General features: G+C 39.1%; 1 protein-coding gene across 1 annotated transcript; it reads right to left on the reverse strand.

Annotated features, from left to right (window-relative positions):
- Nucleotides 1-404: 404 nt before the first annotated feature.
- LOC141620249 (uncharacterized) lies at nt 405-965 on the reverse strand. Its single transcript, XM_074437170.1, has one exon. The coding sequence runs from the start codon at nt 963-965 to the stop codon at nt 405-407; it is 561 nt and encodes a 186-aa protein (XP_074293271.1).
- Between the last annotated feature and the right edge of the window lie 12,403 nt (nt 966-13,368).

Raw genomic sequence — 13,368 nt, forward strand, 5'->3', positions numbered from 1 at the left:
CAATAAATCTCCTCCTTTTCGAGAACATCATCAAGCTCTTTGCGTAATTTAGCCTCGAGGACTATAAGGCGCTTCTCCCTTGTAATTGCGAGCTTTTTTTGGCATCCTTCGATCCTCGCCTTTAAGGATCTCTTAGTTCGAAAAATATTCCCGAATACATTCTCATTCCATTCTTGTAGGGATTTTGACAGACCCTCTAACCGGCTAGGGAAAGTACCACTTGTTGGCCAGTTTTCAGCAATGAAATTCGAGAAGAGTTCATGAGTCATCCATGCTGCCTGGAATTTGAAAGGTTTATGAATGGAGGCCAGAGGAGCAAACCCGTTCGGAGCAATTAAAAGAGGGCAATGATCAGATTGGAATGCGGGTAAATGACGAACACTCGCGTTTTCATGAATCGAACCTCATTCAGCGTTGCAAAGGGCGCGATCCAATCTCGCACTTTGTCTCGTTTCTGGTGTATTACCACGAGCCCAAGTATGTGCAGGACCCGAGAATTCTAACTCGATCAATTCATAGTTTTCAATCCAATTGTTAAATTTATCGCATCTCCTGGCCATATTTGAGTCACCACCATGACGTTCATCAAGTGATCTCGTTTCATTAAAATCACCTGCTAATAGCCATGGTAAATTGTTTCTACGGGCAAAACTCTCCAGTTCGGACCATAAAGCACGACGATTAGTTGGGTCAGGACTAGCATATATCGCTGAGAAAAGCCAAGGAACTCCTCCTGTTCGTGAGACTTCAAGGGTAATGAATTGGGAATGTTCATACACCGGGACTACATTAACAATATCAGTCTTCCAGTAGACCCAAATTCCACCGCTGAAGCCAACGGCATCAATCCGAGAATGACCCTCATAACCTATAATTTTTTGAATATTTTCGGCATGATCTCCACCCATATGGGTTTCAACTAATGCTGGGATAGTCGGTTTGTACGTTTTCACTAATTCTTTCATAGCTGCGATTTTATTTCTATTTCCCGTCCCTTGTACGTTCCATACCATACAAGTGATTGGTGGTACGTTCGGCATAAGATTTGGTATTCTATCCGACATAATAACTGGTAAATAAGGTAAAGTTGATAGATAAGCTCTACTTACGAGAGAAAGCACGTCATTAATGCTCCATGGTAACGACATCTCCACTAATAGAGACATCGGATCCTTCTGGACTGGCTTGAATGTGAGGTCCATACTCGGAGATTCCCCGATCATCACCCCCAAGATTGGTGCTACCATCCCCCTCAACAGGGAAATTTTGAACCGTCTCGATGGTGGTATCATGACTATCTGGGGGAGCTCCTGAAAAAGGCACGGCACTGGGAGATACGTGTCGTGAATTTCCATGAATTGAAACGACATGACTATTTGACTCAGGGGCGGTATTTTCGTCTCTCTGTGAGTCAGGGATACTTGATGGCTTGCTTATATGAGTAACCTCATTAATGGTTGCATTAGATTTTAGGGATACTTGATGGTTTGTAATATTATGTAAAATAGGGTTGGCTCTGTTTTGGACAGTTTTGGTAATATTATTTGCTGGCTTTTTACCAAGGGATTTAAATTTGGAAGGAATCGTTTGATTGACTGGAGAAAAGGGAGGAATAATAGAGGGAATATTATGTGGAGGAATATTAGGAATAGAAGATTGATTTTTAATTGACTGAGGGATTGATTGGTCGGAATTTTGGATAGTTTCCTGCAAATTTGGATTAAGGGCATCGTATCTTGACCCGGAATTATTCTTTCCAAAATTAAAAATGCCTGTTCCTCCATTAGCGGGAAATACGCTGCCTGGTTTGTCTGCTTTAGGCGGAGCCCTTCTCCGAGGAGGTATTTTAACCATCATCCAATCTCCGAATTTTTCTGTAATTTCTGGTACGGGGATAATAGGACTTGCACTGGTTGACGGAGTATCACTAACCTTGCCATCGTTTTCCATAGAGTTACTGACATCTAAGTGGCCGGAACAGTTTTCTGCTGCATGACCTATTTTTCCACATTTAAAACAGATTGATTTAAGGCCTTCATACTGGATTCGATAAACTTTTCCATTTAGCCAAAACTTTGATAACAGGGGCTCATCGATATTCACTTCAACACTCATTCTTGTAAACTGACCACGCTCCGCAAGGGCATTATTTTTATCGATTCGAATCACTTTGCCTATTTTAGAACCAATCTTTCTGAGAAAACTTTCATTGAAATATTCCACTGGCAGGTTGGGAATACGGACCCATGCCGTGATATATTTGATCGTATCATCAGAAGGGACAAAGTTTGGAACCCATTTACGAATGGTTATGTAATGGTCATCAACTATCCATGGACCTTGAGTTAGCACATGTTCATAATCTTGTAAATACGAGAACCTGGCCACATAATAAGAATCACTAATATCAATAAGAGTTAGTTTACCCTTTATTGCCCATTTAGCATTGAGTTTTCGAATCAGAGACAAATAGCCAATCTTCTTATCAAAAAGTTTGATAATCAGAGCATGCCTCCAAGGCTTCCGTAATTGAATCTTCTCCTCCTTCGACAAGAAAATTTTTGGGCAAGATGAAGTATCCTCCCCATCCTCATTACTATCCTCATCGGACTCTATGTCAATATCATAGTCCTCATTAATAGCATCAACCAGATCTGAATGCTGAGTTTTATGCCCCTGAACATTATCGCGAAATGACAGCGAAGTTGACATGGGATCAATGCCGGGTTGAGTCAAGACTTGTATTGTATTAGAGTTAGAGTTGCCTGCACCCCCTGGATTTGAAATTTCAGAATTCTGAAACTCGCTCAGATGAATCGTTTTCCGTTTGGCATTTTTTGGTAATGGAGGGAAATGTGGTTCAGCAGAGACCATGGTAGTATCTAATACTACTATGTTGGGTTGATAATTGATATTTTCCGGCCGGAGGCCGGAGTCAGAGGTTTGCATCAAAGGAATTTTCAGAGAGATTTTCTAGAGAGAGATTTTCTAGAGAGAGATTTATACCGTGGTTGTATTAATTACTTTTAATCACTTCCTAAACATACAAGTTTCATAAAATTTTCATGTACTCCCTCCATTCAACTCCACACTACCACTTTCTTTTTTCACGTTTGACAACGCGTCTTTTACGCGCTAAATATCGTTAGCTACGTATTTGCGAAAAATATAAAAGTTAGATATTTTTAATGTACTCGTAAAGACGAATAAAACAAGATCCCACATGAATATATTTTCACTTATGTATTGAGAGAAAATTGAAATTGAATGTTTAACTATGAATAGTGTACAAAATAGATAATGGTAGTGTGGAGTTGAATGGAGGGAGTAGTAATCTACCTTTTCTTTTAAAAAAGTTCATCTACTCGAAAAGCCAAACTTACTTATTTTTAGATGAATAGAGTACTAGTGTTCTAGGTTGCACCAAAACGGACACAGACATGACACGGACACGTGACACGACATCCCATGAAATTTAGGACATGGGACACGTTATTTAAATTTAATAAAATATATATTTTGTAGTTATATATGTGTGATTTTATTTTTGAAAAAGTATTTGATATTAAATTTAAATAAATGAAGGTAAAATTTGACGTTAAATATAACTTAATCTCATTTCTAAAACCAAAAACTAACTTATAATCAATCTATTTCGACATCTCATTACTTGTCTAAAGAACATCATCTGCCCACCAAATTCAACCATATAACAATTCACGCCATTTACCTTAAATTCAACTTTCCGTTTGAAGGTGTGTCCAAATACCATGGACACGGCTCAAAATACCATGGACACGCGTCGGACACATGCCCAAATAAAGGATGAAAGTTAGACACGGCCTTACAGGTGTCCGACACGTTTTGACATGTGTCCGACGAGTGTCGTGTCCGACACGGGAACATCGATTATGAAAAGTGTCCGTGCAACCTAGCTAGTGTTAAGATATTAAGCCATGTTCTTTTCGAATCTCATATTCAACTTAGTTTAGCATACTTAAACACCTAGACTCAACTCCCTTTTGCTCATTGCGGTTCAAATGTTCAATTTAGCTTCATTCAATTACGTTACTCACTTTAGTTCTATCAATTCCAGCTCGTTTTAACCCTACTCCTACTACTACTATCATCATCATCATTTTTTATAGGGCGTTGATTTTCACAATACATTTTTTACTCATAACAGTACATTTTTGACGATTTTAGCCCTCTCATTTCCCTCTTTCAAAAACCACCCTCCTCTTTCTTCATCTACAGCTCACCATTACCACCACTATCACCATGCCCGCCACCGCTCTCCACCAGCCCCTCCCTTGCACACCACCACCGCCCAATACCCTCCCTTCACCGCCCAACTCTCAATCTCAACCACATCAGCTGTGCTCCTTAATCATGTCAACCTCACAAACGAGTGGATCGTACGGCTAACAATTAATCATCAAGCTATATATCCTCCTTGTTGTAACGGAGGCGTCTCGTTACCCAATAGTTAGTTGATTAGGGTGATAAGAACAAAATAATAGCGAATAACAAATAAAGTGACACACAGATATACGTGGTTCACCAGTAAAATAACTGGCTACGTCCACCCTGAAGGAGAGCAAAATTCACTATTGTGGAGATAATAGTACAACAGCAGACCGGTATACACGCGCTCAATATGAGCCAAAAGTATACCCTATTCTACCAACAAAATAGTAATCTCAAAAGGACAAAAGAGACTACCCAAACGAGATAAAGGACAAACGATCTTGTGGCCACCAAGATCCGAACGGACTCCTTCGATCTCAAAATTCAGACGAACGCCAATCTACTAGAGCCCGGAATAAACTGAAGCTTCCTCCCGGAGGGAACCTCACAAATTGACTCTCATAAGATTGTGCTCTCAAATACTATCTTCACCTCCTTAATTAACCTAGACTAATACAAGGGCCTTTATATAGATTTATTCCACCCTAAATAAGAGATATAGTCTAATTAGGAAACAAAGATAATTAGGAAATTAATAACTAATTTCCTAATATAATAATACAAAGACTAAAAGACAAACAAAGTAACCAAATTAGAACCAAAAGGTGTAACCTACTTGCCATAAAACACTTGAAGCCAAATAAGCAACTTATATCACCAAATACTCATGCAGCATTAGTGAATTACGCACGGAGTACGCTCAAACTCGCCTAAATCACTTTCTTGTCTATTTTTGTTCTTGTATTTTTTTTTTGATAAAAACCCGTAAGGGTTAATTCCTTACTATTAAATCATCGCAAGCCAAAGACAACAACCAGTCCGTAAAATCCGTTTGCTAACTACGCCTACCAGCAACCCATGGCCTCGTATGAGCAAGTCCATGTGCCACTCTATTAAAATTCCTGCGAACAAAGGTAAAAGAAACAGATTCAAAGAAATTACAAAAACTCAAAATATCCTTATAAATTAAAGAAATCTTGCTCCGCCCTGACTGACGACTCTTAAGATCCTCGATCACTCCTCGGCAATCGCTCTCGATCACAACTAACGGAATTCCAACAGCTTTGGCCTCCTTTAGTCCTTGTAACACCGTCAGCGCTTCAACTACCTTCGGTGAGACGGTCCTCCTCTCTTGCACAGTCACTCCCCATAGCACACTTTCCGCATCATCCCTAACCCCGTACCCATCCCTTCAGCCACACCCGCATCGACATTGATTTTGTGCCACCCCTCTCTCGGCCTTTCCCAGCCACACCCCCCTTCGACCACCATCTGGTTCCCCGTGCTTTTCACACCACCACCCGTCACACCCTCCACCTCCCACATGAGCTCCCTCGTCCTCCGCACTACCTCTTCACCACGCCATTTTCCACCATCAAACAACACCTTGTTACGCTTTCCCCAGATGGCCCAACATCCGGTCATAAAAAGACCGCACTCTCTCGCATCCATGCCTCGCAGGACCTCCTCCGCCCACTCCCTCACCCTCCCACCACCCGCCTCAGGAAGCACATCCAACCCCAATCCCTCCCATATCCCTTAGTCCGTCTTCGACACAAATTCAAAGCACAAATCCCTAACACTCCTAATCAACATTGCATGATCAGCCATCCAATTGATAAGCCATAATAATCTGTATATCATCATCTTATAAATTTGATCACTATCATCATCATCGTACTTAAAGCAACATTTGCTCATATTTATTTTTACTAGGTTCATAATATATTGATTAACTTAACTCATATATGTCACAATAATCTGTTTATCATCATTATCTTATAATTTTGATGGACTTCATTATGATCAGATGGACGATTTCGTTATCGAAATTAATAAATATGCGCAAAATTGAATAAATATGATTGAATTGAGTGGTAAGGGTTGAGAGAATTAGATTTAGAATTTTTTTTTAGGGAAGGGTTATACAAATGGAAAATAGAATGCAAAATATACTGAAATGAGTAAAATATATATTGCGAAAGTAAATTACGTATTTTATTTGATTGATAATTAGCTAAATGTAAAAAAATCTCTACTCTTTAAAAGAGAGGACTTGGTGGTACTGTAGCTATGAATAGTACCACCCAAGTCTCCCCCTCTGTCGTTGATTTTTCGCTTTAAATCGTTGCCCTCCATTTTTAGTGCACTCACATCCACAACTTTAATTACTCTCTTCTCACTCTACTCCATTCGTTCTTATCTCATCATTCCTCACTTTCACCTCACTCCTCTAATGCTCTCCCAAAACCTAGCAACCCTGATCGTAAATCTCCTCAAAGGTATTCACTCTTTTTTCTAATTGATTCTGAATTACTTTTCATGATTTTTTATTTGATTTTGTTCCAAAGATTGTAAATTTAATAGTTTTTATCATCTGGGTATTGTGATTTCATGTGATTTGATCTGGGTTTGATTTGATCTCGTCAAATTTTTGTTCGTTCGTATGAGGGTATAATTCCTAGGGTTTTCTAAAATTATAATTTTGCAGCAAGTCTTGTGGTGTTATTAGTATTGCCGCTTGCCTGGCATTAATATTGTTGTTATTAGTTTCTCTTGCTTTCTCCTATCACCACTATTATCATGGTGCTAAATACTCTTTATAATACTATATAATCAGCATTGTTGCCTTAACTTTATTGCTTTATGTTTAGATGGGTTGACTTTGTTGTGATTGCAGTTGTCGTGGAATACGGTGCTCGGTGTATAAGGTAATTACAACCCTTCTTGGAATTCCTCCGATAATTTCCGGTATGTGTGGTAGGGTACGGACATGAGGGTGTCATTGGTGGCGTTTTGGAATGTTTGTGTGATGTACATTATGACTCGGTATTTATTCACTCAGGTACAGATTGCTAGCCATCTGTCTTCTTTACTCTACTTTGTTTTATCCCTTTTCTTTAAAAAGGTAAATTTGAGTGGTCTGTGTTACTGTTTATATCGGCTTCTTGCATTTCCAGGAACATACTTTTTCCAGAGGCTCATTAATATTTGTTTGCGGCAGTTCCGGACTTCTATACTTCTATACGGTTGACTGTGCTTTGGTTGCGTTGGTTCCTTAGACAGGTAGGTTATTTCTGCTGGGGAGCTTTCCTTAGATAGGTTTTGGCTCTCATTTAATTAGTGAGTGATGCTCTTAATCCCCTAAGCTTCTAAGAGGTGGGCGATTATACATGCTATTTATTATTGTTTCTTAAGTAATTTTGTTGTTGGCTATTCTTATGTCGGGTTAAAGGGTCGAGTTGTCTGTATTCCTCAAGAGATGGTAATGGGTTGTTGGTAGATTTGTGTTTTGGTTAATGTTGTCTTTCTTGCTAAATATCAACAGGGTTGGGTTACCATTTAATTAGAGGGAAATTTTCCTATAACTCCTAAGAGGTGAGCGATTTACTAGCCTATTTATTGTTGTTTTCCAGGACTATCGATGCTATCTGCTGAGGCTTGAGTTGTTGTACCGGCACTGAGGTCGTTGTTGCTAGGTATGGCACTTTGGGGGTGTCTGGGATTGGAATTGTTTTCTGCTTATACGTGATCTTGTGCTTTAATAAGCTTAGCATTGTTGTCCTTCTGTTCAGCTCTCATATTTGCGCTGTTTTAATTGCGATAGCAGGTCCTGGGGGTGGAGAACCCGAAGGAAGAAAGTTCATCACCGGTTGATGCTTTGGGCACGGAACAAACCGCCTGATGTTATTATCTGTTGAATGGGTCCGCCACAAGTATGGTTTTAGATTACCACAGCTATAATTGTCCGTTAATTTTTTACTCTTCACATTTATTTAATCCACTTCAACTGTGTTTAGGGGTGATTTTATTGCCATCTGTTTATAACTGCGATAGTAGATCCTTAGAGTGGAGAATTTGAATGACAGGGCCGCCCTAAATTGTTTGTTCCTCGAACTAATAATTCCCTGTTTGTCCCTGTATTCCCTGCTCTGATTAGTGCTTATATATGGGGTTTTTGGGGCTGTTGTTGCAGTTGTTAGTGCCAATGACATCCACCCTAAGTTGTTTGGCGGAGTTCAGTTACTATGATGGCAACGAAGAGGATTTAGAAGGCGCGAAGGTTGCTTGTAGAAGTGAAGGCAGTAATGAGGTAGGCCCTAAGTACGGTTAGCATTACGTTTCCTTGATTTCAAGTGAGTTTATGTGAGAATTCTCTAATTTATTTATGTTCTGTGGTTTTTTAAAAACAGATAAAAAGGAAGGGGACTAAGGGGCATAAACTCTCAAAACGGTGATGTTGGCTATGGCTGCATCTGTGTCGATTACGGTGCGATGACGATGTTGGTTAATATTTTGATATTTTCGCTTTGAATGTATTTATCTAAGGTTTCCGGTGTGATTTTGGACTGCTTTTTTTCGCGGTTTCTTTCACAATGAGATAGACTCAGATGCTCAAACTGATGTTGAATTTGGTTGTTTTTTGTAAGCAGGGCCATACCATTGTAGTATAGGAGTTGAAAAATCATTTGGGCGTGAAGTAGCCAATGCTCACTACAAGGCATGTTCTTTTACTGGTGTTGATACCAACGCTATCAATTGCGGAATTATGCCCGTTAAGGTATTATGTTATTTATCTGCCCATTCTTTACTACTTATAATCTGTGTATTTCTATGTTGGATCTCTACGATATCCGACATTTCACTTAGATAACAATATCAATGTCTAAGACAACGCTTTATGTTGATTGCATGTTCACATAAAAGCCTTCTAATAAGAAACATTAAAGCTAGGGTTGGTGCAAAGGGTATTGACCTTGTGTTCAATTGTTATTATTCAGGTAGTTACGAAGTTGTGTAGAAGATTGAAAGAGAGACACAAAGGCAAGTATTCATCTGATTACTATTAGTTTACATTTAATTTTTTTTCTATTAATTTCATCGCCCTTTTACACTTGAAAGTCTACTATTTCATCTTGGTATTACGCACAAATTTATACCTGTTCGCCTCCAATATTACTTTTCTTTTCCCTTTTCTTCTTATTTTGGCACCGTTTCAAGTATGTTTTTTTTTGAAAGATTTCTATTAGGCTGTCTGAGGTTTAATTGCTTGGTCTCCTTGAACGAGTTCGAAGATGGGAGGTGGATGGAAGGAAAGGAAGGGAGGGTAAGGGTGATGTCACGAGGGAGTTTTTTTTACTACTTTTTCCTCCAAATCCTCTCTATAGTGGAAGGGTTTCGATTTGGCTTGGAGGAGGAAAAATAATTCCCTTAATTTTCCTCTTTAAGCTATCTGCTAATCAGTCACGAGAAATGGTATTTCTCTGCCCCATTTCCTTCAAAGGGGCTTAGGAGTCTTTAAAGGAATATCATCTTTTTACTTTGATGTCTGTCTCGAACCATGTAATGCGTATAACTTTATGATGTGAATTTTCGCCTCAAGTAGCTCGCCTACGTTACAATTTACATTCACAGTTCTTGCTTCCTTCGCCTTCTAAGAAATTGCCTTTGTCTGTAAGTGGTTATAAGTGTTGTTTTTAGCTTCTTTGCAAATCTCAAAGATGATTACCGAACGCATTAGCTTTATCATGTTATTTATTTACTTTTTCTTCTTATCTCCTTTTGAAATTTGTTGCCCCTAATTCTTTTCTCTTTTAAATGTTAGAATATTAAGGTTCTCAAGATGCTTATTTATTGACTTAAATCAATGGTATATTAGTGGGAATCTAACTAACCATTTTGGTGCCCTATAGGTGGAGAGGAAGCCTCTTGTACGTGTTATTGGAGTGCCAAATAACATGACATATGTAGATTTTTTCCGGTTTTGCGATTATTTTGTCCATCACATGCTTGAAATGCGAATTTTGAGGTGAGGAAGCCTCTTGTACGTCTTTATTTGACTAAAAAGACTAGTAATCCCCTTCTGTTTTGAACGAGCCTCTAACTCATATTACTGTGTTTAGGAGCGATGGAATGGGAGAAAAATATATTGTTCCCATCAGGTTTGATAGCCAGTACTCTATAGATGAATTCCACAAGCATTTCAATAGGCACTGCTTTTCCTGTCTTGAGGTTGTTGTCTTCAATTATGGTATTATATTACTACGACTGTTTCTATCACGATTCACGCATAATGATAATTTCATTGGTTATTAGAAACCTAACTGGATTTTTATGTAGTCAGCCTCGTGTGACGTGCTTTTCATAATCGATGTCCAATACACTGGCTCAATCGAACATGCACAACCTTCTCTTCTGAACTCAAGTGAGCAGCCAACATGTCCAGTTTGCTTGGGTATGCTTCTCAAAACTATTTGTCTCTGTTGTCATTTGGGTGCTCTATTGTGTTTTTGTTTGGTATGGAACTACTGTATTTTATGGTCATCCTACCTCTTTTGCAGAGAGGTTAGATCAAGAGGCAGGAGGAATCCTCACAACCATCTGCAATCATTTTTTTCCACTGCTCCTGCATCTCAAAATGGACAGATGCTTCTTCTCCAGTACGTTTTTTGTTTTTATTTATTCGTTGTGAAATAGGCCAAGTGCTTAAGCTTGATATTTTAAGATAAAGAATACCTCATGGCTCTCTCTCTGTCCCCCCCCCCCCCCCCCCCCACACACACTTGTTTATGATTAGCTGGTTCTGTGCTGGGTGGGCTCTACACACACACACACATACACACACACACACACACACACACACACACACACACACACACACACACACACACACACACACACACACACACACACACACACACTACTTGTTTATGATTAGCTGGTTCTGTGCTGGGTGGGCTTTTCTGCTTTTATTTTTCTCTGGACTTTGGAATATGTCCTACCACTGTATCACTACACCATGGGATGAGTTACATGGAACAGGAATATGGTTTCCTTTTTGGGGGTTCACTAGGAATGTAAATTGCTGTTTGAGGGGCTTTTCTGCGCTAATTATCATTAGTTTTGGTTGCTTGCCATGTCGAATTAAAATATCAACTATTGGCTCATTAATATTACCGCTTGTGGACAATGGGCCCACGGGGCGCTTGGGAAGAACAAGCGTTTGCATTTGTGGAGTCGCCACAAATTTATTGTGGAAAATTGGAAACCGTTCGAATACCTCGTGCCATGTCAAGACACAAAGTAGTGACATGAACACCAAGAACTCGTTACCCTTAGCATTCTATGTCTAGAATGACTCTCGTGGATGCCAATGAACATGGATGTTCACAGAGATCTGGAGTAAGGGGTGAGGGTACGTATTAGGAAGCTCTTTTGATCGAACACCTAATCCCGCCCGCCTCGATAGCGGCCTCTACTAATGATTAGGGAAATTGTCTATACTCGATATATCGTCGATTATATGCATGCAATGCAACATCCAACGTTTTAATCCTAACATGTGAGAATTAATACTAAGTCGGTGAACACGTAATTTATCATACAATTAGGTCGAAGTTGAGAATTAGGATCGATTACATGTGAAAGCATACAAGTGATACAATAGAAGGAATACAATAATAATACAATAATGAAATTGCAATAATTACATAGGGTTAATTGATTCATGTCGAAAATACTCCTAAAACGGATGGTTTTTAGAAAAGAAAGAATGAAGAAATTAACGAACAGGAATTAAGGGTGATAATACGATTAGTAGTTAATTAGTACGTAAGCTAAAACTAGGTCAAAGAAAGACGGGAGTTCAGAGACAGAAATCAATCAGGAACAGGCGCAACAGAGCTGCGCCCTCTGGAACAGGCGCAGCAGTTGCTACGTCTGTTCCTTGGCTCAGTTCTGGCTGTGAAGCCGGAATTGTAAATCGTTAATGTTATTTGGTGATTTTAAGGCTTGATTATGCTATTTGACTCGGATAAAAGTGATTAGCAGGTTATTTACATGTGATTAATGGTGATGAAAGCAATAAACATGGATGAAAACTGATTAATACGAATTAATTACAAGGTTTAAAAAGGGTTAATTAGCAAATTAAGGATTAAACAGAATAATTAGGTTAAATATGACGAATTAATGATGGACGCGATGATAAACAGGTAAGAATATATCAAAGGTCAAATTCCAGAAACTCAATATGAATGAATCAAATTTCTACAACCTGGTTTGACTTTAATGACGAAAACCCGCAAATATCGGTTATTTGGGATTTGAGTCGGGATTTAATGATAAATTATATGTTAATGATGATGAACAATATGTTAAATTATCATGTGAATGAAACAAAAACAAACAAACAATAACGAAAGAAAACAAAAGGACGAAACCAACAGAAGACGAAGGAAGAAGAAGAGAAGCAAGAACGGCGGCAACCTCAGGAAGAGGCGCAACAAGTGCTGCGTCCTTTCCAAGAGGCGCAACAGTTGCTGCGTCCCTTCTCGACGTCTGTCTCTTGTTAATCCGTAAAAAGGGTTTAAACAAAGGGTTTTAGAAATCGGTTTTAATTGTAATCTCGACATAAATCTTACAATATGATTACAACAATAAAGAACAATAAATAAAAGAGAGATTTACACCCTCAGACTTACATGTTTGACGAAACGAGATGAACTAATTTTACGATTAGTGATGCTCGACTCGAATGTAGACGAAAGTGCCCTCGTAAGAGGAAAAAAGACTAAGATTGATTAAGTTGATTATTGTGGAGTTGGTCAAATTGGTCGGTCATACAAAACGAGGCTGGTACTCAGAAAGATCCGAGCTTACGTGGTCGAATGTTCAAGCACGTAGACGCCAAAAAGTAAGAACGTGGTCTAGAATGCAAAGGGAGAAGAGAAGGGCGGACACTCGCGTGAGAAATATGTGAGACCGAAGGTCTCTATTTATACTAATCACGTGGAGGAAGTAGGGTTTTCGGAGAAACTTTGGAAGTGAATCTCGAAAAGATATGAAAAGATACGAAAAATACGCGAGAAAGGACTTGGGAAGAGGCGCGGCAGACAT

Source organism: Silene latifolia, chromosome X (genome assembly GCF_048544455.1).
Source record: "Silene latifolia isolate original U9 population chromosome X, ASM4854445v1, whole genome shotgun sequence".
NCBI lineage: Eukaryota > Viridiplantae > Streptophyta > Magnoliopsida > Caryophyllales > Caryophyllaceae > Silene > Silene latifolia.

What these genes read in the sequence shown, in the direction of transcription:
- LOC141620249 (XM_074437170.1), bottom strand. Translation starts at nt 965, where the DNA reads ATGAAAGAATTAGTGAAAACGTACAAACCGACTATCCCAGCATTAGTT.